Genomic DNA, 18,639 nt, shown 5'->3' on the forward strand with positions numbered 1-18,639 from the left:
ACTGACTCAGGGCTCGACCATGTGACCTGTGCAGGCCGATGAGACATCAGCGTAGACAATGCAAGCAGTCTCGAAATGCACTTGTGTGCCGGGGCTTTCCTTCTTGGAAAGAGATGTGCAAACAGTAAAGAGGCCCAGCAAGAAAGACCACGTGGAGGTGCAGCTGACCCAGCAGATCAGTGCAGCTGTGCGAGTGAGCTCAAGTGAGACCAACAGAACTGCTTAGCAAACTCATAGAATCATGAGAAATAATAAATTGTTATTATTTCAGGCCACTAAGTTTTAGGGTGCTTTGTTATGCAGCAAAGAGGAATGAAAGCTATCTCTATCACAATAAACCAAATCCCCAAGCTTTTAAAAGTGCAGTTGCAAAGTCTGACTCAGATCTTAAATGTGGTCCCTTGTAGACATGTGATAGCTAGAAACAGGTGTGTTTGTAGCATGGTTTCATGTGGCAAAGATGGGGACTCTCCATCCTCCCTGTCCTCCGTGATCCCTCTGACTTTCAGTAGGTAAATGATTATTATCTCTTAGCTCACTTCGTCCCTACCTCCTCTGTAAGCAGAAAAATGTTAGCTGTCTCACAAAGTCTGCATTCTTTGCGCAAAATACAATATTTAAGTGGTTTTGAGGGAAAAGTGTGTGTTTTCCAAGCCACTGACTAACAAACGTCAACCATCTTAGGCCCTGACATCATTAAAATAACACTTCAGGGGGAACAAAGGGCTGCTTTTAATTTGACTACATAATAATAGTTCTCTTTCTTTTTGGTTGATAGAAGGAAAAAGACTGAAAGTTGAAACGATGCTTGATTTAAAGCAACGAAAATTCTAAGCAACTGATTCAGTGAACAGAGCCTCAGGGCAGAGTTCAAAGGGGAAGCAGCAGTGATAAAGGGGGCTTCTAAGCGCTGAAGAGGGCAACTGAGAAAGCCCGGGCTGGCCCTCTGGTCAGGGCACAGCTCAGGCACCCTCAGCGCTGCTTTTAGCAACACCAGCTCAGCGTGAGTCGGACAAGTCCCTGGACAAAAATGGCTCATTCAGAGCTTCCTGCAATTGGTACTCCACTGAGAATGGGTTGACTTCTCTGCCCTAAAGGGATTCATGTTCTCCGTACAGTTTCCTCTTATTTATGGACTGACCCTTTCTTAAGGCTTTTCAAGTGAAGTGGAAAATGAGAGCTTTATGATCAAAAGCATTCCGTGTTTTAAAGATATATACGAATAATCATCTAGTCTCTCTTCCTTACTAGCAAGAGAGAGTCCTCTCTTATCATGAACACAATGAAGAAGGATAAAACAGCCTGTCCAAGCTCATTCTATTTATAGTCTCAGCAGAGGCCATTTGCTATTTCAGTGGGTTCTAAAAAGGGGGGATATTCATCATGAAAAATCTGAGGGAAGCTGAGGAACTATAGCAGCCAACAGCATCTGCTACCACATGAAATCTGCTCAGATACTGTGAAGATGCTGTTTACTTTCCAGCTTCTCTTGAGACCTTTGCACCCACTAGTAGGTGGATGCAACTTCCTGACTGCAGGACTACACATCATGGATGGGAAATTCTCAGAGAGCACGCAGTACCAGTGGAAGCATAACTATTTCCATGACCCTCCATAATGCCAAAGAGGGGATTTCTTCATGACAGCGGATCCTACTGCAATTTGCCATGTTTAGGGAAGCTCTGCAGTTGGTCACTACTGCATTTCTTTGCCAATTACTTTCCTACGTCTCAGAGGTTCCCAGAGCATACTGCTTGACCTGATGTTAAAAATCACCGCAAACCAGGCCATTTTGTTCTCTTGATCCTATAAAATGGTCTCTGAAGCGATGGACTGGGATACTACAACCAGATTTACCACTTTACTCTCCAATTTTTAAAACTGTCCCAGAAGGCACCCCTGATTGGCTTCTGGGTTGCCTCATTCATTCATTTATCCACTGGTGCATTCATTCATTCATGCATTCATGAGCCCCCACCGTACACTGATTTCTATGAAAGGCTGCTAAAAAAAAAATAAAAGGCCTGTGCTCTGGCCTGCCAAGGCTTACAGTCCAGGTGGCCAGTCAATACGCCTCTGATGCGAAAAAGGAACACAAACATTTTTTAGGACAGCAATAATGACAACGGTGGGCGGGGGCCCTCCCCCCCCCCCCCGAACACCTCTGCCTTTTACCTTGCTCTGATGGGTTGAGATCCGAGTCTGGGTCCCAGAGCACTACCATTTCCAGGAGAGTTCTTTCTGGCTAACGCTGGGGATATAGAAGTTGTTCTTTGAGGCACCTGAAATAAAAGCAGAATTCAGGAACATCTTCCATAAAACAGGTTCCAGGAGCTACGGCCTGGAAAGCAGCCCACTCCTTCCGAAAGATTTGTCAGGAGTTACAGCAATTCTCAGAAACAGGGCAGAAACATCTTTCCTTTTTCAAAGAACAATTTAACTCCCTAAATAAAATCAAACAAAAGCCATTGAGGCATATTCAGCAACCATTAAGGAGAAGGGTCCTGAATTTTAAAAACAAATTTAAAAACAGATCAAGGTAATTTATTTTCATTCATTGAGTTCCTTCTTTTGTGTAAGAGTGGTGGATACCAGACATTTTTTTAGGGTACCATAAACTCACCTGATCACTGGAAATTATATCAAATGGGATCCATAATTCAAGTTTCATGTTTAGCTCACATCACAACTGACAGATAGATAAGGATATTATGAAATCTGGTGAGAAACTAGGGTATCAGGCTAGCATTTGCGAGATAACCCACATGTCAGTGAGCTCAGAGAAACCACTGCAATAGGTTTGCATGTGTCCACTTCCTCATCAACTTGCAATTATTAATTTAAAACCAACTACAGGACACTGTGATATGAAAGGCTACTCTGCAAACATAACATAAAATAGGCTTAATACTGAAAATACCGGAAGGGTCTTCAAAACACTGAGTACCAATTGGACTGTGAGGTACTCTAGGAAAATTAACTTTAGTTAATCTGGCAAGGGCCTAAGGCAAAATTCAAGTATACCTTCTCTTATGAAACATTTTTTTTACAGATTTTATTTATTTATTTTTAGAGAAGGGAAAGGAGGGAGAAAGAGAGGAAGAGAAACATCAATGTGTGGTTGCCTCTTGTGTGCCCCCAGTTGGGGACCTGGCCTGCAACTCAGGCATGTGCCCTGAATGGGAATCGAACCAGCCACCCTTTGGTTCACAGCCTGGTGCCGACTCCACTGAACCACACCAGCCAGGGCATTATGAAACATTTTTTAATGAAATCAAATATGGTAAGTGTGTTAAAGGAGTCCAACATGAGGGGAGAGTCGGAGGAAAATTTAACTTATGGAAGTGACTAGAAATGAAAATGTAGATGTCCCATGACAGCTAAGAGGGTTAAACATTCGTCAGGTGCTTCAGATTTTCTTCCTTTTTTGGGGGGGGGAGAGTCTCTTTAAAGTGTTTTTGCATTTTTGTCCTAGATATTTTTAAAATGTGCTTTGTTTTAATTTATCAATATAGTGATATTAACATTAATATAAATTTTGTTAGTTATTAGAATGTATTTTAATACAAAGACTTAGAAAGATGTGAAGCAAAATGATCAAATCAGTGCTCCTACCTGCTCAAATTTAATACTACTACTGATTTTCCTGTATCATTTTGTAAATTTAAATAGTTGTGGAGAAGAAAGAGTGTAACGAATGATTAAAACCTGCAATCTTTGTATTGCTCTAAATTGTTCTCCCAGAGCTACCCATGTGTGTCTGCACATTTTTAGAGAGGGGACCAATCGCCTCTGCTCTCCATTCCCTGGCTCTTGTGTTGGTTTGCTCCTCTGCCCACCCTGTTTTCCATATTAAAGCTTCTTCCCGAAATAACCTTTTCTGATTCTGATGGCATCCTGCTTCCAAAGAGGAGAATGCGGACAAACAGCTATCATTAGCTCCTTTCATTTTCAAAATAATGGAAACCCCATATAATATCCTTTTGAGAGGAAGATGAGGGAAAATATTTGAAATCATGTGGTCTTATCTATTTTTATTATTGTGTTATTTATTTTTTTCTGGAATCAACAATGGCACTGATCACTAGAAATTATGGACTAGCTCATTTGTCACCGCCCCTATGCTGAGTTCAGGAGAAAGGGAAATCCTAAATCAGGAAGAATCTGATGTAAAAAATTTCTCCACTATTTTGAAAGACTTCCAGGGTGTCTGCAGTAAGATGCATGGGCACATTTCAGGATATTTTTTGGAACGAGCACAAACTTTTGTAGAAAAAAACAAAACAAAAGAAACCAAACTCAGGATTGTTCTGTCCAATGGGGGGGTAACTGGTCATTTTACCCTACAGTTTTCTCCTCAGTAATGAATTAAAGTTGGAATTAAATTATGACCTGGCCTAGAAAGAGCTTTCCTTATATGGGGCTAATTAAAATATTCTGGGAGCAATACTATTCTCTGACCACCTGAAATCCGGTTTCACTTTGTATTGTTAAAGATAGGAATCAATAAATTTTCTCCTTTTTATCTGAAAGTTTTTAATTTGTCTAGATGTATAATAGATTCAGTCACCAATAAAAATATCTATTGTTCTTTTTCTTAAAATGGATAGTAAAAAAATAGTTTGGAATATTTAAGATTGAGAGTTCTAATCCTGGATATAAGCTATGCGCTTCCAAGTATTTTGATCAACCTGAGCCTCAGTTTCTTTGGGGAAAACTGAGGTCAGAAATGATAAAAGATTATACAAATCAGAGCTTGAGAATGAGGAGGGGCCAAAACAGACATGACAAGGGACAGTGCTTTGGCAGGATGTCCATTATTACAAAAGGTCTGGAATAGGGATAATAATAATAATGATCATCATCAATAATGATGATGATGAAGATGACAGTAAGAACACCCCAGCAATGTTACCTTTGGTGGAATGTCTTCTTCCTGTCGTAACCAAGAACTTCTGTCAAACTTCTCAATGCGAGTGGGGAGAGGAGGGTTTTCTGAGGTGGGATCCGAGTTCTGGCGCGGCATCTCAACGCGGTGAGAGGTCACGTTCAGAGCCTCCTGGAACCCAGAGAGGCCCTTGGTGGGCTGCTCGTGTACTGACTGGGAGGCGGTCAAGGCAGGTCCCTGGGATTTTACAGCTACCAGATGTGGGATCTAAGCATCAAACCAACATCAGAGCAGGGTTATTAAAAGAAAAAAACAGACAAACTAGTGCCTCACCCAGTGGAAGAGAAAATAAACTTTTAGGGCACCAGAATTGGAGTATGTAAAGCCTGTCTACAGCATACCTTGAATAGCTCTTCAAAATTTTCCATTCAGGGCTATGTGTAGGGCTGAACCAGAGTTCTGGGCTGCAAGTTAAGTGCTTTACTTGCTAAGAAGTCAGTGAAATAAGCGTGATAATAGTAATATTAACAACTTTTAGTGAACATTTATTGACCAGCAGTACATTTATAAGTACTTCTCTTCTAATTAGAAATGTCATTCTTTAAAATCTTTGACCTTGACTTAGAGTGCTACTGTGCTGTAAAACAAGAATTGCTCTGGGCATCTTACTTCTTATGAACTCAGTAAACCCATCATGAGATTGACACAATTATTTTCCCCATTTTACACATGAGAATAGAGGGTGCAGGGAGGTTAAGTAATATCTGAGACGTCACAGCTAAAACATGTCAAAACCTGGACTGGAACCCACACATATCCCCAGAGTACACTTACCTAACTGCTATGCTATCCTGCTTTGTCTTCAACTGGCTTTTACCACCTATGGTACTATGTTCCTCTTAACTGCAAGACATTTTTTTAGAATTCTAAGTCTCACAATTTGGCATGTGGTGATATTTTTCATGCAGGAAAGATATGCAGTCTTTTGGTGGAAATCTGTCTCTTTAAGACAAATTATGAAAATTTAGACTTCAGCCCTGGCTGGGTGGCTCAGTTGGTTGCAGCATCATCCCATACACTGAAAGGGTACGGGTTGGATTCCTGGTCAGGGCACATACCTAGGCTGTGGGTTTGATCCCCAGTCCGAGCACCTATGGGAGGCAACCCATGGTGTTTCTCTTTCTCTTTCTCTCCCTCCCTTCCTTCCCCTGCCCCCAAAGATCAATAATCATGTTCTCAGGTGAGGATTAGAGGAAAAAAAATCTAGATTTCAGAGAGCACTTCACCATTAGCATAGCTCACACTTCACTGTCAATGCCATGTAAGCTTGTCTCCTCCTCCATTGAGAGGATAAGCTCCCCGGAGAGACGAGCCACGTCTGACACTCTATCTCTGAACCTAGCGTTCTGCCTGGCATTTGGTAGTGTTCAATAAATCTTGGCTGAGGAAACACCTAGAATGCTTTGTAAATTCAACTGTTACCTGAACAAACACTCATTCAATATCTGCTTTAGCAAGGGACCTGTCAGACCCTCTTTGGTCTGAAATCTCAGTGCCGGGACTGCTGGGGGTGCTTTTTCCCAGCCTCCCTCCATAAGCCCAGCCCTGCTCCTCTTGCTCTTGAGGTCTTTAATCTGAAATCTAAAATGTTGTTATATATAGTTCCAAGAAAATCCTCAAAGTCTAGTTCAGCTGAATGTTATGCTTCAACCAGAACAAAACTGTAACCAAATTTGTTAATGTTAAACATCACTAAACATATTAAGTAATATTAAAACAAAGTATATTTTAAACATATGTAGCACAAAACCCAAACTACTTAAAAGAGCCAAAGAAATAACAAAAATGAAAACCTCTGAAAAATGCTAATTCAATTAGCTGTCACAGGATATCTGTATTTTTATGTCCTTGTCACTTTCATCAAGTTTTAGAATTCTCTTCTCCTTTCTCCTTTTTTCCAGAGCAAAAAGGTCAAAGTTAGGGGTTTTAAAAGAGGAAGTCTGACCGTGAAAAGAGAATTTCCTATAAAAATGTGTCCTATGGAAGTTCAGCCATGGAAGAATTATATGCAAATACAAACAACCAAGGGCAAGATATGCTCAGCTGGCTGGGACCGAAAAATCTTGGACCCCATACGCTAAAGGCAGACTTAAAACCAAGAATCCTTGCTTTCAGCACTACCCTTCTTTGAAACTCCAGTTCAAATAGCATTACACATTTCAAAGGTGATCTCAAAATGCTTTATGTAAGTGTTAATTCAGGTGGATGCCTGGAAGAAACTGAAGACATTTGGGTAAAAGCAGCTGCCTTACCTTTATTTTTCAAGAAATTGTATGCTTTGTATCCTGTCATAGTTCATTTTTTTTGCAATATGTAATTTTAAAAGCCCTCTAAAACTTTCAGAAACTTCCTCTTTTTCTAAAAGTGGAGCGCCCTTTTTTTTTTTTTTTTTTGCAAAGAGCTTAAACCAGTGGTTCTCAAACTCTGCAGTGCAGCAGGGCGACCAGGAGGGCTTGTCACACCACAGCGGGCCGCCCCCCACCCCAGGAGTGGTTGATCAGCCGGTCTGAGATGGGCCCGAGAATCTGCATTTTTGCCAAGTTCCTGGGTGATGCTGATGCTGCCGGTCCAGTGACCCCTTTTAGAAGACACAATTTACCCAAGTCCATTTAATTTTTCCAGGTTCAGGATCATACCAACATCCCAAGGGATGAAAAATAATATAATAGTTTACATGTATCAAAGGCCTATATGAATTTTGTTTTGGTAATGGAGACGAAAGGATGGTTTGTTCTCACCTCACAGAAACTTTTATGGCTCTCCAGAGAAGCTGATTTACCAAGAAGTAACTTTGTGGTTGGCTCGAAGGATGGTGCTTTTCTTCTTTCTCACCCCTTCCTTTATCCTTCAAGTTTAGTGGGCTTCTCTATGTTACTATAGATTCTATATGAAAGGCCATTTGACTGGTTCTACACCTGAATGCATGTTACAGTGTCCTGGGCTTTTAGTAGGTTTATCAGTCTCCCAGTTGAAATGCTCGATAGAACAAAGGGGACAACGTACCTGTGGATCAACTGGTCTGAGCATAGGGGGGGTCCGAGCAGGCTGAACCCCACTGATACTGAAGGACTCTGACCTCGGGGGCAGGTTGGGGTCAGATATCCTGTTGGCAACCTTGTGAGGCATGGCAGGTGAACTCTGCCGGTTGAGCCTCGACCGTTCTTCCACCTGGAAACAAAGAGAGAGGCAGGGGGTGTCAGTGGACAGGTGGTTAGAAGCTTATTTACTGCCTAGTAAGGATTTTCTGTAGTCGCCTGCACAGCCCTTTTTCTGTCCCTCCGATCAATTTGGTTTTAGGAAGCCAAACTCTCCATGCCTGCTCTGCATCAAGAATTTGTAAAAAAGCTCTGTCAGACTAAATGCTAGCATGAAAAACGCACTGAATACTTAAGCCATCACTCTTCTCTTACCCTTTATCTTGTGCAGTTTTTTAGTGGAAAATTTGGGGCCTGCTTAAGAGTTCACCTGGCATTGCCTGGGATATTATCTTGGGTCAGGGAGGGAGACAAAGGGAACCATGGCAGGTTGGCATTAAGATCTCTTGGGAAAACTAAACATTGCTCCGAGTTGACTCATGGGACAGAGAAGGGAAGAACACGGGAAGGGGGAGAAGGGAATCAAGCTGAGCACACTAACCCTCCATTTCTTCCCATTCTCTACTGATAGGCAGGGGGGTGGTCCAGGCAGCTCTCTTAAAGAGCATGGCCTGCCTTAACTAGACTACCTCTATCATTTTCCTTTTCTTTCTTTAAGGCCCTATCTTTTCAGTTGTCTCTCCCTGCGCCCTAAAATACATTACCCCTCCTCATTCTTTCCATTTCCAGCTTGGACTCTTCTGTTCCCCTCCCGCCCTCTTCCCCCCTGTCTCTCCACACATGGCCTTCATTCTTGCTTCTCCTCTTCTCTCCCCCTCCACACCCTCTCTCATCTCTGGCTGTGTACTTGTCATTCTCGATCTTGTAGAATCTCTCTCAGCCCCAAGCAGATAACTGATCATGTGCTTCACAGGGAAGGCTCACAGAACCAGAAATGTCCTACTTACAGGTAGAAGTTGCCCTTTGTACTTATTTGCAGCAGATACAGACTGTCACAGAGGACAATTTTAAAGGAAAATTTAGATAAACAAGAGGCACACTGCAAGACATGATTTAAGATCTTCGACAACTTCAAGAGGTTTAGAACTTTTCTTCCAGATCCATCTTGTCATCTCCTTTGTTTCTTTTCTCTCTCTTTTTTTTTTTAAAGCAAGAGAAAATAGCCAGATTTAATACATACATATGTAGGGGAACCCGCATGTATGAGAGAGTCAGAGACCCCACAGGCATGAGAGGTTCAGAGATAAAAAGGGGGATTGAGGTATATAAGACACCCTGCACTAGGGATGAGGTGATGCACCTTGGGGGCTTCAAAGGGTCATTGCAGGATTTTAAGAATAAACCTTTAGTAAAGAGAAGTATGCTCTGCCCTACAGGTAGGTCAAAACAAGTCATCTCTGATAATCTCTTACTATGGGAAAGGCCCCTGATTCAAGTTCTTCTAGGTAGTTAAGGGAGAGAGCAGAAGTTTCACTTGAGCTTGAAGCTAAAACTGCCTTTAAGTCAAAGTAATCTGGGTACCACTGAAGCATACCTTGGGGTAGCTTGTTCTGAACCCCAAGTTCCCTCCTCTGAAAGTTTCATATTCCAGACATTTCCCCTTTGTTTCTTTAGGGTCAATTTGGCAGCTGTACTTTTCAAACCCATTAGATAACTCTCTTCTGCTGACTCGCTGTCTAAGGATTACAAAGCACTGTCATAGAACTCACATGCAGGCCCTCAAGATACATTTATATGCAGCAGCTAAGGGTTTTTATTCATTTTGCTGCCCAATTTGAAATAAATTTTAAAAAAGTGATTTCTTTTCCACTTCCATATCCCATTTTGAATCTTTCTAGAGGCAGAGTCAGTCTCATATATAGAATGTCTGTTTTTTAAACTTTCATATGGAAATTTTTTAACTTAAGATATGCCACAGAATAGAAAACCGCCCTCCTGCCTCTCTTTAGGAGTAATTTTAAGATCTCTTCCCCTACTATAGCTGTGCATGGTACACACAATTGGCATCCTGTTGACTTTGGTTTTGAAATTCTGTGTCCCAGAAGCTCACCACATACCAAACAAGATTAGCTAGAAAAAGTCAGGAATATAAACCAGAACGTATATACTTTGTGTATGTGCATGTGAAAAGTATTATAACAGCAATAATTATTTGGTTATTGCACTGAGTGAAAGCAAAGAATGCAGCCAGCTTGGAGGGAAGGCGACCAAAAAAGCAAAGTCTGCAAAGATAGTAATAGGTAAACTGAGATCAGGGCAAGAAATGCACTGCTTTTCCAAATTCTAGACTCTATGAAAAGAAGGTGACTATTTCCAGACCACTAGAATTATATCAAATGTTATTTCTAGGGAATATCACTATTAGATCAATCACCTGTCCCAGCACCCCTGACTACATGAACTCCCACCATCCAAACCACTGCTGTCTGAACGTAGGAATCCAGGAGATTCAGACACACTTTCAGATAAATACCTGACTGTCCAAACTATAACCACTTGTTACCTGACATTCAAGAACCAAATATATTCAGAGAGTAAAGAATACCCATCATTATTATTATTTAACTGCAAAGTATCCTCAATTGTAAGCACACGTTTAGAGGAAGTACATTAAAAACAACAGTCAAAAGGTCTGTCCCCAAAGGTTCCATCCTGAGCAAATAGACCATTTCTGAGACAAAGAATTCTTTTGGCAACTGCCAGTTACAGGCTCTGGCAAAGAAAGCATCTTTGCCTCTAACAGGACCACAAGCTACACAGGTCCTAAAGCTGCCATTAGAAATGAACAGAGCAGAGAGTGGGGTGCTGATTTTCATAGGTAGTTAATGGGTGTGATTAGTCATGTGTAGATATTACTAATGTGCTTCTCGTAATATTTCCTATGCCTTCTATGATTTAATTTACATACTTAATCCTACCATTAGTGCTTCAGTCTGTGCCATTATAAAGTATACAGTAAAAATAATCTGTTACCCTTAGAAAATTATGCCAGAATGGGTCCAGTGTGATAAACTTTCCTGGGTTGGAGTTTGTCCTAAGAAATTGGACGATCTATCAGAAGGGTGTAATGGAAGGCGTCCGGCTACCCGTTCTGCCTGAGAAAACTTTTATTTAGGAAGATAGTGCTGTCCCTTGCTTTTGCACCCAAGAGATAGCATACGTATTAGAGGAGAGATGTTAAACCAAACATCCTAATAATGGTTTCCGAAGGAGGAGAAGCTGTGCAGTGCATCCAGGAGCACTCCCTTCTGATTGTTTTGATACTGGATCAAGACCATCTCCTGATTCATCACATCTCATGTCTACTAATTGAACAAGAAATAGGTATGCGAGACAAAAGAAGAAAGTATCTCCTACTCCCACCCCAGGATAAGGATATATATGATTGGAAACTGGGGTATAATAAAGATCTGTTTCAATCTGCCTTGCACATTACTCCAAAAAATCTATTAGCTGAGCTTCTGCTCCAATCTCCTGTCGCCAAGGAGATGTAAAATACCAGAAGGACCACCAAGAAAGTGTTGTAGTAGTATCAGACAGAGTGTCAAGGTGACAGACCACAAACAAAAGAAATCTGTTACAATAGATTTCATAGTTGAAAGGATTATTGATGAATATAGAGATTAAGAGAGACATCAATTACTCCTCTAATATAAAAGCAATTTTTTTCTTACTAAAAGGATGATTTTAACACCAAAATTAAAATAACTTTGGAGAGATTTGGATCACCTCTGCAGAAATGCTACTCTATTTATTAAAACATTATATGGAGAAAGAAAATATAGCTGTGATCTCAGAAATAAAATTCTACTCCAGGTAGAGCTACTTTGTCCACTGGGTATTATGGGAGTGATGTCTAATGCCTCTGAGATGTGTAAGAGCTACACAAATACAGAAGACTTGAAAATAAATTTGTTGATTACACAATCTCAAAAAATTATTCTAAAGAAATAAAAATATATTTAAATATATATAAAAGGAAACATATTAATGTCAATCATTAAATTGTTTCATATACTTGAAAACAATTTATGGCTTACACTGTCTCACTTAGCAATAATGAATATTTGCTAAGAGAATTCCAAACAAAATTATGGAAGTGATTTAAAGTGTTGACAGCAAAATATATTTTTTATGCCATATCAGTGCATTTTAATAATTTTGTGTATGATGTAGAGCCTGTGGGGTCTGTGAAGATTTTAGAAGGCCTTATTTAAGAGCTACTATGTGTTGAATTAGACACAATCTTATGGGAATTCCTTTTTATTCCAAATGAACAAAACAGTTTGAATTTTTATCTTTATGTGCAATGCTGGAGAAAGAGAGAGAAGTCAACGAATAACTTTTAACTGCTCATTAGCTACTTTGACCCTGCGTTCCCTGGCCACATAAAGAGTTGAGTCATCTTGTCCTTTGGCAAAACTACATGGACAGGTGGTTACTGAGTTAATAATGGGGATATCTTTTCCGTGAGGCACCTTTGATGTCAGGGAAGACTCATTCATATGAAATGCTTAAAATGCAGTGTTATGGGAAGATAAAGGCCTAATCTATTTTTCTGAGAGAGATCCTAATCAATGATTCAGAGGAAAATATAGGTCCTCATACAAATGAGGCTCATAACTTAAAAATAATGAGGCAAATCTAAAGCTGAGACAGGAAATGAAGATGTACGCATCTATCACTGGGGAAGGGCAGGTACAGGATATGAGAGATACATGTAAACTGCTCATGTGAAAACCAAACCAGATGCAACAGAGGCAAAGCACATGTTCCTTGCAGGTGACAATGGCCTTGGGAACAAAATGTAAATATATGAATGTTATATTTAATTTGCATCTCTACAGTGCCTATAGTTTCAATGGCACACTCAAATACATGACTGCTCAGGGTCTTCCCAACTTCAAGGCAGGAAGTACAGGTGGGGAACTGCCCTTTAAGAAGTCTGCGAGACTAGTCCCAGGTCACACAGCAAGAAAGTAGAGGAATTTGAACTCATACTTCTTACTGCTTCCTTCTAGGTCTCTCTCAAGCTCAATCTTAAGAGAGATAATCAGAGACTGAGAAAAGATAGGAGCAGAACTGTTAACTCTCAAAATGGCAATTTAGGGACCTCATGTATAAAATAACTCACATAAGGAAAACACCACATCAGAGTAGAACAGAGAAAACCAAGTGGAGAGGGAGTTCTTATGTATAGGGATTTCAAAGTCCAATGAGCTGATGGGATACAAAGGGACATCCTAGCCCATTATTTGCCAAATATTGTAAAACCATGGACAGATGACTGGCATGCACCATAGGGAGAGAACATGACACAGTGTTAAAAAAATTAAAATACAACTTCATGCAATACTCATGTTGACAGAGCATTCTGTCACTGCCATATGGCGAGGAAGGAAGGGAGGAAGGAAGGAGGGAAGGAGGGAAGGAAGGAAGGGGTAAAGTATGGAGGTGGGGTAGGAAGGCACACACACTTACTGTCAGATCCAGACAATCACATACAATTTTAAGGAAAGGAATCTGTTCCATTATAAGAAAAAGAAACTTCATCATTCAAAAAGTAATAGAAGGAAAAAAAAGGCCTTCAAACTTTGCTGATGTTTAACAGAATATCATACTGATATTTTCACAGAACAAACCTGACTTCCATTCCAATTCAGAAATGGCAGAGAATTTGAATGGGGTGAGAATAACCCCCCTCCTTTTAATAGAGACCGGAATGTTTCCTTCCAGCTGAAACGTGAGAGTCAAAGCCAATGTGACTTTCAGGAGAGATAGATAGTCAGAAAAAAAATAGATTTGAAAGAGCTCAACAAGATTTGCAAATGATCAAGCATTTTCATTTGTTCTTACTGCGTCTAACAAACTAATGAAATAGATAATGAGAAATGCAATGATGACTTACATTTTACAAGAGGAAACAACAAAAACACAGAGGAGGAAGCATTATAACAACACTGCATTTTAAGGACCAAATGTTGATTTGGAATAAGAGAGGCGGATGGAAAAGTAATCAAAGAAGAAAAACCCATCTCGATGAGAAGGTACAGAGTTAAGTAGATAATTAACACTGGAGCAGATCACAGAGGAGGCTGTGGTGGGGGAGGATGACTTGGTGGAACCTTCAATGGCATCTGGGGCAACAAGCCCAGACCCCAAGTCACAGGAGACCATGTGATGGGCACAGCTGCCCTCTCTTTCCTGGTGAGGATATTAGCAAATTTATATCCTGGTAGAGGATGCATTTGAAAAATAAAATGGTACCTTTTATTCTACCTTCAAAAGACAGGTGTAACCCAGGTTGTTTATCTCCCTACTACAAGAAAAGAGATCTGTAAAAGCGTTCTCAAAGAAAAGTTTGTACGTTGCTGACGAGAAACATTAAAAGATTAAGAAGGTAAGGATCCTCACACTCATTTTTATCCCCATTTTGAGAAACGGGTGTTAAAATAATGATGAATCAAACCACGACAGACAATTATTTGTTTTTAGTTGTATAATACACCAGTTGTTCCAATCCCAAACTTAGCACTTGTCACTCATTTTATCATCTAAATGCTTCATCTTTCTTTTAACATATGAACACCCACTCTAAGACTTGGGAACTGGTTCATGAATAGATTGATGGTTAGTTGAAAGATGGATTATGTCAACCACACCCAGGAGTAGAGGACTAAATATGAAATCCCAAAAGAATGCTCCCACGTGTCTAGAAGTACATGAAGGCCAAAGGAAGAGCACCAGCTACTAGAGTTGCCAGGGAATTTGGAAGATGCCACCCCCTGGAGGTGGCCCACACTTCTGATGGCCAGGGAACCTCCCACGGGGAGTGCTTGATGACACAGCCATGGTGTGTGCGTGCCCAGCAGGAAGTATCCCATCTACTGCTAGGAGCCTGACCAGGAAGCACAGGGGAATTAGGAGTGCTGGAAAACTGCTTTGATGTCTGCAAAGATTGGTTCCCAGGAATACCTCGGCTTCCAAAAGTTTGGGAAATGTAAACTACTTCTGAATAGAGAGCACAGGCTAGGACACTCAATGATGAAGACAAATAGTAACTAGAAAACAATGAAGTCCAAGTAGTAGTTAAGTTCCAATCAGAATGTGCTGAGTAGAGGCATAAGGAAGGACATGGAAACTGTTCCAGGCTTTCCCCCCATTTTTAGTACATTTGTGCATGAGGGAACTGCACAGGAGAAAGAAGGAATTCTGGGATGCTTGGCAAGGAATCATGGTCTTCTCCAATGGGATATGCAGGTGTCCTGGTCCTAATCTCATGCTTGGGGCTGGGAACACTGAAGGCCAGGTGGTCATACATCAAGGAGAGGTCATTTAGCAATGTAGCACTTCTTAGAGGAGGTAAGGTACTTGAAGGATGCATGAACTCATATTTCTCCTGCCCCGAGGTTCATGAGTCTCTAAGGCACTTCTTAATTGCAGTAATGGACAAATGGGGGGGGGGGCTTATCACTTTGAAGATGTTGGGAGAGTACACACAAATAACCTTAGACCCTAACTCTAGAGTTGGGCCACATTATTGTGAGCAAGATTGCTTTGGAGATCTCACTATGGCCCTTGAGACTAACTTGGGCTTCAGTTGTTCTTCAAGACCAAATCGAACAGGACAAGCTGCTCCATCTTTTTCCCATGAGTGGTGCTCAAACAGGAGTCTTGGTCTGGAATCATTAATTTCTAGAGGGGCTACGGGCATTAGCTTAGGAGGGGCTAGTTTTTCAGTCTTCTGAACACCTGCCATAACCAGGAGCTGTGAGTCTGGCTCAGCTGAAAGTTTCAGCATGGCCTGGCTAGGCAATGGTTTAGCAATGGAAGGAGAGGGCACACTTTGCCAGCCAGGATGCACTCAGTCACTGTTGTTTAATAGCATAATGATTCTGCTTAGCTGGAAGAACAGGTAAGTTAGTAAAGGGTTGGCAGGAGTAGGGTCACAAAGGTGAATTACTGATCTAAGAGAACGAGGTAGCTGTTACAGACAGAGGGAAATGCAAATCATATTTATAGATTCAAAGGGAAAAAAATGTCCTTTACAGAAAATCAAATGATTTTCTCTACAAATTTAGTTTTTTATGTTTTGGAAGGAAAAAACCTACTTTTCATAAAAACAGTGCATACTCATTACAAAGGATTTAAACAATATATAAGTGTACAAAAATGTTTAAAGAAAAAACCTGTTGTTTCTTACTCCCATAAACAACTGTCATTTTCATTAGGACAACATCATTTCAAGCATTTTCTATACATATGGAAGAGAATAGAAAAATAAAAAGAAAGTTTTTATAAAAAATAGGATCTTTTATAAGAAATCTGATTCTGGTAATGTTGTAGTCTAGATAACTTGAAATAAGTTCTAGCTAAAAATACCTGAAGATACTAGAACAAAACACAAAATAATGCCAACATTCTTTTATTTATTTTTTTTCATTTTAATTTTTATTTATTTATTTATAAATATATTTGTCTCTGCCTCCCCCCCACCACTTTCCCTTGCCCCCTCCCTCATTCCCTCCCTCAGCTCTTCCCCTTTGGTTTTGTCCATGAGTTCTTGCTATATGTTCCTTGACCAACATTCTTTTAAATGATGAGCTATGCTCACAAAAATATAAAGGAAATCACTAGGTTCCACAAATAGTGACAGAACTGAAAACCCGGGTGTTATACACACGAGGTGATACCATGATTCCCAACAGAAGAACTGTTGGTCTTGGCTGGAGTTATTATTTTGTTTGTTTGCTTTATCCATTTGGTTATCACCCTTTTTTCCTACTATCCTAACAGTTTTTAATGAGATTTTAAAAATAGCTCATCACAGAGCCAAGGACCACTACTGTGGAAGTATATGTAAAACAAATGACCTCTGACCCTGGAAGTGAATACCACAGCCACAAGTCTGAGGCCCACTGTGTGTCCACTGGTACCACCAAAGAAAAGGTATTAGTGTCAATATTAATGATCAGTTTCAGGGGGTAGGTATAGACAGCAAATGATCTTACCTAGAATTTCTTGTGTCCTTAGTCATATAATTCCATGGAAAAGTTACTAAAAATCCTCATGCTACAAACTCACCTAGACTCCTCTAAGGGAAATGCTTTTTCTAATTCCTGTTTTTGTTCACAAAAATCCACTGTATTTGCAATGATACAAAAAAACCCCCCAAAACAACAACAAGACTAAGGTGACTTGGCATTTCTCTATAGAAATAATGGTATGGCTCTCCCAAAAGCAAAGCATGCACGCCTCACCATGAATTGTTTTCTAGGTTCACAGCACTAGCTTGACTCTCCACTTTCACTGGATGAACTCATTACAGCCAACAGCCTGGCCAACAGGGTGTGGTTACACTTGCTTGCTCACTTACCTCCTTGGCCCATGCTGGCTTCTCACTAGGACTCATCCCTTCTTTGTAATGGTACAATGGCTTCTTCTCCACGGGCCTCTGCTCCTGCCGTTGGTGCTGAAGGGAAACCAAGTAGTCTCTCTCTTGCTTTAGCTGTCTCTGCAGTCTTTCTGCTTGTCTCTGTTCTTCCAATTGTTTGCGCTTATATTCCTGTCCAGATCAGGAAAAAGCAGCAAAATCACCATACAGAACCCATTGGCCAGTATCAGCTAAGCATGCAGTGGAGCCAAAAGTGATGCTAAATAACAGAGGACCTCAATAATGACATGAGGATATGAGGATGTGCCACAGAGCTAAGCTACGGCTTTGGCTTAACATCTACACAGAATGTGGCATTAATGAAAACACTATTGCCTTAATAGCAAGCCCTACAGAACATTACCCATTGCAAAGTAACTTATCCTTGATGAATTACAACCAGGAAAGTGGCAATAATGAGGGCATTTGTATGGTCAGTACACAACCTCTATATGGAGCCATCCACTTCCTGATTTAGTAATTAAACCATTCAAACATGTACAATTAAGTACAAAACTAAAAGAGGAGGTAAAAACATTGCCTGCACTTGGATCAACGAAAGCCATCAACAAGCTCATGTACAGGCTAGAAAATACCATACAGCCACAGAATAAAAAGCTCAGTTAGAAAAAAGACACCAAGAAGCTCCTTTGGAGAGCACTGCAATAATAATAATAAAAAAAAAAGTACTTCAAGTGGAAGCTGCATGAGCAGGGAACACAAAATGTTCCCATCATAAGGGTAAAACTAATAGTCTGCAAATGAAACATGACTGCGGAGCTGAGTAGGTTTTTATGGAAGAAGTGCATTTTGCTGTGATTGTATTCTAGCATGTTGCCAATGACCTTAAAAAGTCACTCTGCAATAATCACAGCGAGTCTCAAAAAAAGTCTGAAGTTATAATAAGGCTGGATTCATGTTAAAGTTTTACAGATAGATAAAGTTTATAAAAAAAAAAACATAGCAAGTGTATCGAATGTGCTGAGACTCAGAAAACTGGGTCAGGAAACGTATGAAGTCTCTATGAGATTTCTGAGGTCCACGAGGCTTGAAGGATCTCCACTTCCAGACTGGCACGTTAGGAGGACAACCAAACACACACGAATACACGCGCACACGCACACACACATACATGCATGTGTGCACAAACACACGACGAACAC

At 40.5% G+C, this 18,639-nt stretch overlaps 1 protein-coding gene across 6 annotated transcripts in view; it reads right to left on the bottom strand.

Annotated features, from left to right (window-relative positions):
- The window catches only part of TNIK (TRAF2 and NCK interacting kinase), a 341,917-nt gene that overhangs the window by 54,523 nt on the left and 268,755 nt on the right, over window positions 1-18,639 (bottom strand). For 5 of the 6 annotated variants that reach the window (XM_054580511.1, XM_054580502.1, XM_054580498.1 and 2 more), the window contains 4 exons: window positions 17,420-17,608; window positions 7,952-8,116; window positions 4,916-5,155; window positions 2,176-2,282 (listed from right to left, as the gene is read on the bottom strand). In XM_054580511.1, the coding sequence (XP_054436486.1) occupies window positions 2,176-2,282; window positions 4,916-5,155; window positions 7,952-8,116; window positions 17,420-17,608 (701 nt within the window). The remainder of the gene's footprint in view (window positions 1-2,175; window positions 2,283-4,915; window positions 5,156-7,951; window positions 8,117-17,419; window positions 17,609-18,639) is intronic. The other variant, XM_054580527.1, reaches the window with a different exon arrangement.

This window comes from Pteronotus mesoamericanus, unplaced genomic scaffold (genome assembly GCF_021234165.1).
Source record: "Pteronotus mesoamericanus isolate MK-2021 breed Mesoamerican mustached bat unplaced genomic scaffold, CSHL_Meso_final contig_116, whole genome shotgun sequence".
Taxonomy (NCBI): domain Eukaryota; kingdom Metazoa; phylum Chordata; class Mammalia; order Chiroptera; family Mormoopidae; genus Pteronotus; species Pteronotus mesoamericanus.